At 42.6% G+C, this 10,054-nt stretch overlaps 1 protein-coding gene across 1 annotated transcript; it reads left to right on the forward strand.

The window, feature by feature from the left end:
- Window positions 1–661: 661 nt before the first annotated feature.
- LOC127008356 (zinc finger protein 330 homolog) lies at window positions 662–7,874 on the forward strand. The gene is made up of 7 exons (XM_050880322.1): window positions 662–792; window positions 1,737–1,880; window positions 3,180–3,350; window positions 4,140–4,253; window positions 4,694–4,811; window positions 5,582–5,746; window positions 7,591–7,874. Exons 2-7 carry the CDS (start codon window positions 1,761–1,763, stop codon window positions 7,806–7,808), a joined length of 906 nt encoding a protein of 301 aa, XP_050736279.1. The 5' UTR covers window positions 662–792; window positions 1,737–1,760; the 3' UTR covers window positions 7,809–7,874.
- The last annotated feature ends 2,180 nt before the right edge of the window (window positions 7,875–10,054 follow it).

Below are 10,054 nucleotides of genomic sequence, written 5' to 3' on the forward strand. Positions count from 1 at the left end.
CTAAAAAGCAAGGTGTGAGGATTGATTGATTGATTGATTGATAGTTTATTGTTGCAAGTAAAACAGCAAAGGAGAAGGGAGGAGATTATTGTGAGGAAATAACTCTTGTGGTGCTTGATTTTACTTTTTATTGCATATTGAAATGTAAGCCCCTGAATGTTAGCCCTGTCAATTACATCACTGTTATAATTCGAGCGATACCAAAAAGTTATTATGTACAGTAGTAATGGTTTTGACAAGGTATAATGCTTAAAGAAAAGGAAGAGCAAAAATATACGGCCCTTTATTTTATTTATTAGTATTATTATTGTTATTATTATTATTATTATTATTATTATTATTATTATTATTATTATTATTATTATTATTATTATTATTATTATTATTATTATTATTATTAGCCTACTACTACTACTACTACTACTACTACTACTACTACTACTACTACTACTACTACTACTACTACTACTACTACTACTACTACTACTACTACTACTACTACTTCGCACCATGCCTGGAAGTATGCTCATAGATATTTCTTTGGTCTTGTGAAAGAGCTGGTGATATTTTGTGTGTGGTAACTCATGTATTATTATGTATGTATTTGAATTCGTGGACAGCGATGATTTGATTTGTGTGTGTGTGTGTGTGTGTGTGTGTGTGTGTGTGTGTGTGTGTGTGTGCCAGAGTGATGCCGTTGTAAAGGCCTAATAATCATCGTCACAGCCACCACGTGACGTCACCGGCGAGGTAAACACACTCAGCTGATCACGTCCCTCGCCGCGCCACGCCGTAAGCTTTATGGCCTTTATGCTCCTCCTACACCCACCTTCAAAACAGTACCTCTAACAATTCAAGGGAGAGGAGAATAAAGACAGAAGGACAGGAAGAGGATAAGAGAGACAGGTGGAGAAGTAGGAAGAGAGGCAGATTGGTGTCATGAAAGGGAGGCAAAGCAGATATATAAGAAGGGAAGGTGCCTCCACCAATTTTCTAGTTCAGCATCGAGTAGGGTGGCCCAGAATCTTCCAGCGTACCTGCTCACTAGATAAGCTAAATATGGAGAGTCACTACGCGCCTCCAATATTGCCTCCACGAGAATAATAACCTTTTCTAGTTTTACCGGCGCATCGTTCATATACTCCCTAGGAGGTTATAATGGCCTGGTTAGGAGGGGGGTTGAGGGTGACGAAGCCCTCTCACCTGGATTTCTTACCTGGCTGGGGACACGCCCATCCAAAAACTGTGTGATGTCTCCAACCAAAACTGCAGCTGATGAGTTTTCATGAAGTTGGTCAGATCATTAGAGGATAGGTTATGTAAAGTTCGGTTTGTGTAGTATAAATATGCTCTCCCACCCAAAACCCCCGATTTTCCGTGGGTCCCCCAAGATCGTTAGGGGAAGGGGATTAGGCCTCTTTCTTTACTTTTAAGTACTTGCGCCTTCATATTATGGTTGATGGACATGTATTTCATCCCTTAATTATAATATGGAGGCATTTTTTTATTTATTTATTTTTTTTTTTATTTATTTATTTATTTATTTTTTTTTGAGGCGCAAAGTGACTCCACAATTTCTCTGGATAATGCAATATGATGATACCTGGTTACACTTACACTTAGTTGGCTTGCTTGCTCCAATCAGTGAGTCTGTTGGAGTTGGAGCTGGAGTATCCTGGTGTTGGCAGTTGGTCTGGTATTGCAGCCAACCATGCTCAATCTCCATCTGTTCCCAGGAGCTTGCCTACACTCCTGCCACCATGCCCAAGAAGAAGACGGGACAGAGGAAGAAGGCGGAGAAGCAGAAGGCTCGCCAGAAGGAGCTGAGGAAGGGCCGGGCCAACCGCTCCCTGGCTGACCTGCCCTGCAACTCTGTCATGGTGAGTTAGGATGGAATGGGAACAGGAAACAACAAAAAACTAATGGATGCGAAAAAAAATAAAGGTTTCAGGCACAGAGCTGAAGTATCACACACTTGACCCAGGTTCTAACCCGGTAGCAACGACGGACCAGATTTGTGGCTTTACCGTGTACTAGCGACGGGCCAAATTTTTTGCCTTGACATAAACCCCCCAAAATAGAAGATGCATAAACTGACCACAAATGCGTTGATAAATATTATATACCGTAATGATTTGCGTTAGTGATGATTTTTTTCTCATTAATTTGCTTAGAGGGGCCTTTAAGAAACATGATCCCCGCAGCTATAGGTTAAGGATTCATAAACTTAAATTTAAGCCTCATGATAAAAGATTAATGTTCAGATTACTTCAGCCTCAAAATAATGCTCTGTCGCTAAAGAAAATACATTGTTTTATTTTATTCTCAAACATCTTACACAATTTCACCTGACCTGACTTACCAACTAAATCTAACCTAACTTGACCTAGGTTCCGCTGCCAAAATGTGACAAACGGAAATAAATCCCATGATATATAACCCCAGATCATATTTCAAGATATATTAACGACAGAGCAAGTAACGATGATTTGATTGCTTCCATGTGCCTGCGAAGCCTCAAATTGAAGCTGGTTGTAGAAAGGAGAGGAGTATCAAGACAACGCTCCGTCCAAAATTAACGTCTCTTATGGTCGCTCTTCTCTACCATCTTTTGTGGGAGCTGCACTTTTTTTTTTTTTTTTTTTTTTTTTTTTTTTTCCAAAGCCTCACACTGAAGATGGTTGTAGAAGAAAGAGAGGGGTATCAAGGCAACTCTCCATCCATAATTGACGTCTCTTGTGGCCACTCTTCTCTACCATCTTTTGTGGGAGCTGCACATTTTTTTTTTTTTATTTTTTTTTTTTTCCCCAAAGCCTCACACTGAAGATGGTTGTAGAAGAAAGAGAGGGGTATCAAGGCAACTCTCCATCCATAATTGACGTCTCTCGTGCCCACTTTTCTCTGCCATCTCTTGTAGGAGCAATGGATATTTTATTTTATTTTATTTATTTATTTATTTATTTTTTTTTTTTTACAAAGCCTCAAACTGAAAATGGTTGTAGAAAAGAGAAGAGCATCAAGACACCTCGCCATCCAGACCTCTCTTTTGGTCACTCATCTTTACCATCTTTTGTTGGAGCAGTGTTGTTGTTGTTGTTGTATTCATATGTTTTACCCATGAGCTTCTTTCTCTACTGTAGGGAAAAAAAAAGTTTAGTGATGCATTTCCGCCCCTCCAGGAATGTGACAAGTGCCAGCGCCGTCAGAAGAACCGAGCCTTCTGCTACTTCTGCCAGTCCCTCCAGCGGCTGCCCCAATGCGCCCACTGCGGGAAGATGAAGTGCATGCTCAAGACTGGCGACTGTGTGGTGAAGCATCCCGGCACCTTCACCATCGGCCTCGCTATGGTGGTGAGTTGGCGCTGCTTCTTCATTACACAGACACAAATGCGATCTGGAAATAAGTACTCACAAAAGAAATGAGTGTTTGTTAGGGTGTTCTTTCTTTCCTCTATAAATCTGTGATGTATGCCTGCGTGAATGTGTCTATGAAAGAGCGCATTATCATCCCCACACTTCATTTCAGGGTGCCATTTGTGACTTCTGTGAGGCGTTGGTGTGTTGCAGCTCACCATTCTTCATCCTCTATAAATCTGTGATGTATGCCTGTGTGAATGTGTCCATGAAAGAGCGCATGATCATCCCCATACTTCATTTCAGGGTGCCATTTGTGACTTCTGTGAGGCGTTGGTGTGTTGCAGCTCACCGTTCTTCATCCTCTATAAATCTGTGATGTATGCCTGTGTCATCATCATCATCATCATCATTTCGTTTAATGTTGGTTTTTACTATTCCTGAGCGGTTGGACGCTTCATGGCTCTCCTCCATTCTACTCTGTCCTCTGCCTGATGTTCATCCAATCCCATCACTGCCAAGTCTTCCTGTATACACCTTCCTCACATTTTCCTAGGTCTACCAACTGGTCTCCTTCCTTCTACCTCTAATCTCTCCACAGCTCCCAGCACTATATCCTCACCTGTACTCTTTACATGTCCAAACCATTGGAGTCTTTCCCTTCTGAGCACTGTTTCCAGGTCCTCTACTCCACATCTATTAGCTACATCTGCACTGGACACCCTATCTTGCCTGTGTGAATGTGTTTATGAAGGAGCACATTATCACCCCAACACTTCATTCCAGGGTGCCATCTGTGACTTCTGCGAGGCGTGGGTGTGTCACGGCCGCAAGTGCCTCCAGACACACGCTTGCACCTGCCCACTCATGGACGCCAACTGCAATGAGTGTGACCGAGATGTGAGTGAACCTCCCTCTTGTTGTGTAGCTTGTGCTGGTCCTTCCTTCCCTTCCTAAGCCCCCCACTGCCTGTTTTACCCCTTCCTTCCCTTCCTGAACCCCCACTGCCTGTTTTGACCCTTCCTTCCCTTCCTGAACCCCCCACTGTCTTCCTTACCCCTTCCTTCCCTTCCTGAACCCTCCACTGTCTTCCTTACCCCTTCCTTCCCTTCCTGAACCCCCCACTGCTCTCTTCATTTTACATGGCTTATATTACCCCTTCTTTCCCTTCCTCAGCTTTCTTTCTATGTCCCTTTCTTAGTCAGGACCTCCCATTCTTCTTTATTAGTCAGTTATATATTCTAACTTCATAGCTCTCCATTATTAGTTTACATATCAGTCAAAAGAATATGGTGATGAGTTTCAATATGAGGAGTGGCTAACAGGTGTGGTGTCAACAGGTGTGGAGTCATGGCGGCCGCATCTTCCGTTGTCACTACTGCCAGAACTTCCTGTGTGAGGATGACCAGTTTGAGCACCAAGCCTCCTGCCAGGTGCTGGAGCAGGAGTCCTACAAGTGTGAGTCTTGGTTCCTGTGATGCATCTGATTATTAGTTAGAGTATTTCAGTCGCTTTGTTTGGGTATGAACAGAAGGCAGTCAATCGTTGTCCATTAACAGGGCTTTTAAGGCTTTTATGCAAGTCTCGTAAGATTGGTTACTTAGCCATGGGCGTCTAGGTATTTGTAGAAGCTTCCCATATAACTTTACCTTAAAATGAAGAAATTGTTCATGTTAGTTTTTATTAGATATTTATATATATTGTTTGGTAATTTTGTTTGTATCCTGCATCTCCTTAAACTCTCAGGATTTATAATTGAATTGTAAAGGATTTGTATTTTTAATAAGGAAATAATGGTGTCTGTAAAACCTTGTACCACACTAAAGTCAGTGAAATTGTGACACTCTGGGCTCTGCAGAAAAATTAACATTATATAGACAGCTTCTGGCCTAAGGTAGATAGTGTGAAGCATCAGATATAGTTAACCCGTCCGCTGTTATTGGAACGAATTTGGCTTTCACTAGTAGCCTGATAACATATACTCCCATGTCTTTCTCTACCTCTGTGGTGGATAGTGGAGTGTTACCCACATGTTATTGGTATGCTGGATATCCCCTCCCAAGGTGCATGACTACATTTTTCTTTAGTGAATTATAGCAGCCACTTTTTGATCCATTCCTATAGGTTGGTGATGTCTTTTTGTAGGAGATTCACAGTCAACGGGTTAAATAAATGGAAGATGTCCCTGATCATTGCTGTCCCTCACTGCAGTTCTCTTCCCCCATCAGGTCTGTCATGTAACCGCCACGGGCAGTACTCGTGCCTGCGCTGCAAGACCTGCTACTGTGAGGAGCACGTGCGCAGGAAGGGCGTCAAGTACGACAACCGCCAGAAGCTGCCGTGCCCCAAGTGTGGCTTTGATACGGAGGAGACCAAGGAGCTCAGCATGTCCAGTAAGTGTGTGGAGGGATTGCGCCCTGCACCTGTCCTTGCCATTATGTCCTTTGGTGCAGATTTTGCCTCTAACCTAACCTCCCTACTTTCCTGTCCTTGATTTATGCTCCCCTCACGCCCTGCACCTGTCCTTGCCATTATGTCCTTTGGTGCAGATTTGATTTATGCTCCCCTCCGCCCTGCACCTGTCTTTGTCATTATGTCCTTTGTGTTTGTTTTGCTCTAACTCAACTCCCCTACTTTCCTGTCACCTGTCCTTGCCATTATGTCTGTCCTTGATTTATGCTCCATGTCCTTTGGTGCAGATTTGACCAGCGTTTCAAATTATCATACTCATCGCATTGCATTTTCATAGCTTCTAACCGATAACTATAGCAAAAAACACAAACCTCAATAAATAACAGTTTTAATGCTAACTTCGATGATTTTCTGTCGTTATTTGTGTAGGTACGAGAGTTTTGAGGCTTAAAAAATGATAAATACGTTGTGGTGAATACGAAAATCTGGCAACACTGCTTCTGACCTAACCTCCCTACTTTCCAGTCCTTGATTCATGCTCCTCCTCCCTCAGAGTAGCTTTTGCCTCTCAGTTTTACCTCTCAAATTATTCTAACGTAACCTAATCTAATGTCCCCTTCCTGCATCCTTCCTTTCCTCAGGCGAGCTTTTGCCTCTCAGTTTTACCTCTCAAATTATTCTAACGTAACCTAATCTAATGTCCCCTTCCTGCATCCCTCCTTTCCTCAGGCGAGCTTTTGCCTCTCAGTTTTACCTCTTAAATTATTCTAACCTAAACTAATCTAATGTCCCCTTCCTGCATCCCTCCTTACCTCAGGGGAGCTTTTGCCTCTCAATTTTACCTCTTAAATTATCCTAACCTAACCTAATCTAATGTCCCCTTCCTGCATCCTTCCTTTCCTCAGGCGAGCTTTTGCCTCTCAATTTTACCTCTTAAATTATTCTAACCTAAACTAATCTAATGTCCCCTTCCTGCATCCTTCCTTACCTCAGGGTAGCTTTTGCCTCTCAGTTTTACCTCTCAAATTATTCTAACCTAACCTAATCTAATGTCCCCTTCCTGCATCCCTCCTTACCTCAGGGGAGCTTTTGCCTCTCAATTTTACCTCTCAAATTATCCTAACCTAACCTAATCTAATGTCCCCTTCCTGCATCCCTCCTTACCTCAGGGGAGCTTTTGCCTCTCGATTTTACCTCTCAAATTATTCTAACGTAACCTAATCTAATGCCCCCTTCCTGCATCCCTCCTTACCTCAGGGGAGCTTTTGCCTCTCAACCTAACTTAACTTCCCTACCTCCTCTTGATTTTTTCCTTATCGTGGTGTCCCATAATGTAGCTCTTGCCTCTCAGCCTATTCTAACTTAACCGAACCTTACCTTCCTGCATTCCTCCCTCCCTCAATGTAGCTGTTACCTTTCACCCTATTCTAAACTAACCTCACCTCACCTTCTGTTCTCCCCTCTCTCCCTCAATACAGCTGTCACCTTTCAACCTATTCTAAACTAACCTCACCTCACCTTCTGTTCTCCCCTCTCTCCCTCAATACAGCTGTTACCTTTCACCCTATTCTAAACTAACCTAACCTCACCTTCTTGTCTTCTCTCTCTCCCTCAATACAGCTGTCACCTTTCAACCTACTCTAACCTAACCTAACCTCACCTTGTCTCCTCTCTCCCTCAATACAACTGTTACCTTTCAACCTATTCTAACCTTACCTTACCTTACATTACATTACCTTACCTTACCTTAACTTAACTTACCTTACCTTATCTTACCTATCTACATCCCTCGCTCACTGCACTACTTCTCTCCTTCCCCCCACAGCTCGGACCCACAAGTTTGGCCGACAGCAGATCGACCATGACTTTGACGATGATGGTGAGGGGGCGGTGGGCTACGGCTACTACTACGGGAACGACGATGAGGACGACGACGATGATGATGATGAGGATGAGGACGAGGAGGATGACGATGAGGAAGAGTCGGAGGAGGAGGAGGAAGAAGGTGAGGAGAAGGAGAAGGAGAGTAAAGGGACACAGTAGTAGCAGTAATAGAATTTTTGGCAACTCTGATTTGGCATTAATAAAACGTTGGTGAAGTTGTTATTCCTTCTTTGTTTTTCTTGTGATTCTTTCAAGCCTCTCTTCGTAAGCACTTCAGCTCCCGAGGACAGCGTTTTGAAAGGTTCTTGTATGAGGTGTTGAGGTCTTTATGCACCATTAACCAGTCCGCTGTGATTGGAACAAATTTGGCTTTCACTGGTAGCCTGATAACATATACTCCCAGGTCTTTCTCTGGCTCTGTGGTGGATAGTGGAGTGTTTTCCATGTGGTATTGGTATGCTGGATATCCCCTCCCAAGGTGCAGAACTTTACATTTTTCTTCACTGAATTGTAGCAGCCACTTTTTTATCCATTCCTGTAGCTTGGTGGTGTCTTCTTGTAGGAAATTCTTAGTCAACGGGTTAACACTTGCCTGCGCCATGAGAGGCTTGGGCCAACCACCAGACCCAACCAAGAAAGCCTACCGGCACTATAGTCCAGGACGTAAAAAAGAAGAAGAAAAACATGCAACTCAGCGATAGCCGTGAGAGTGGGGAAGAAACACCATCACCATTGGCATGATTCTCACCACTCTCACCCGCCTCTTGGTGCAGTGGTTGGCATGTTCACCTCACAACCAAGAGGTCCCGGGTTCGATTCCTTTAACCCGGTAGCAGCGGGGATCATGTTTCTTAAAGGCCCCTCTAAGCGAGAAAAATGAGAAGAAATCATCACTCGCGCAAACCATTTCATAATATGTATCAACGCACTTGTGATCAGTTTATGCATCATCTATTTTGGGGGTTTATATCATGGCAAAAATTTGGCCGGTCACTGGTACATGGTAACGTCACAAACTTGGCCCGTCGCTGCTACTGGTTTAATCAGTACTTCTGTGTCCACCTGGCAGTGAGTGGGTGCCAGGTGTCAGTCAGGGGTTGTGTCATGCCTCCCAGGTGTGTCGTTGTGAGGTTTCAGCCATACCCAGTGATCAGTGAGTAAGCTCATTCTGGGACGGTTCTGACTGGTGATCATGAGTCTGTCGCGTGGTCAGACCATGGGGAATCACATATGAGTAGCCTACTGATTGTGTGCGTATTGGCAGTGTGGTGAGATGGTGTAGAAAACATTACCAAGGTGACATAACATATGATTTTATATATGATTTCTTGAGCACATGGAAAAAAAAGAAAGAAAATTATCTGGCACTATGAATGGGTCAAGGTTCAAAGTAGCCGGCAATATGTTTATGAAGGTGAGGATTTTAAGTATGATTTCTTGAGCAAATAAGAAAAAGTAAAAAATAGTTGGCACTGTGAACGGGTCAAGGTTCAAAGTTGCTGCCACTCTGCGGGTTAAAAACAAGTCATGCACTCCGGTTCATGAAGGAATGCGCCTCTCGGTAAGGCAGTATCCATAAAGGAACGTAACACCCATACTGCAAGCTAGCTGCCCCTTCATAGGACACTCCTTCAGCATCACTTATAACTTCAGTATGCCAGACATCATTCCCTACAAGCTTTCTATGAACCACTTTCACTGGCTGGTGGCTGCATCAAACATATTAATTTTCCCGGTTAGTAGTAATAGAATAGGCCAAGAGAGAAAAGTAATTTGATATGAAGTACGTATTTAGAATTCCACGAAGTTTAGAAGGTGTTATGGTGTCTGGAGTTGGTAGAAGGTGACATCTCTTGCATCATAAGAAAAAGGTAATTTGATGTGAAGTACGTATATTTGGAATGCCATGAAGTTTAGAAGTTGTCATAACTGTCTTGAGTTGATAAAAGCTTATATCTCTCGCATCATCATTAAAAACAGTAAATTGATGTGAAGCATGTATTTGGAATTCCATGAAGGTTAGAAGCTATCATTGGTGTGTGAGTTGGTAAAAACTGATATCTCTCACATCATCATAAAAAATTAATTTGATTTGCAGTACATATTTGGAATCCCATGAAGGTTAGAAGCTATCATTGGTGTGTGAGTTGGTAAAAACTGATATCTCTCACATCATCATAAAAAATTAATTTGATTTGCAGTACATATTTGGAATTCCATAAAGTTTAGAAGCTATCATTGTATCTCTCATCATAATAAAAAAATTAATTTGATTTGCAGTACATATTTGGAACCCCATGAAGTTTAGAAGCTATCATTGGTGTGTGAGTTGGTAAAAACTGATATCTCACATCATCATAAAAAAAGTAATTTGATTTGCAGTACATATTTGGAATCCCATGAAG

Source organism: Eriocheir sinensis, chromosome 37 (genome assembly GCF_024679095.1).
Source record: "Eriocheir sinensis breed Jianghai 21 chromosome 37, ASM2467909v1, whole genome shotgun sequence".
NCBI lineage: Eukaryota > Metazoa > Arthropoda > Malacostraca > Decapoda > Varunidae > Eriocheir > Eriocheir sinensis.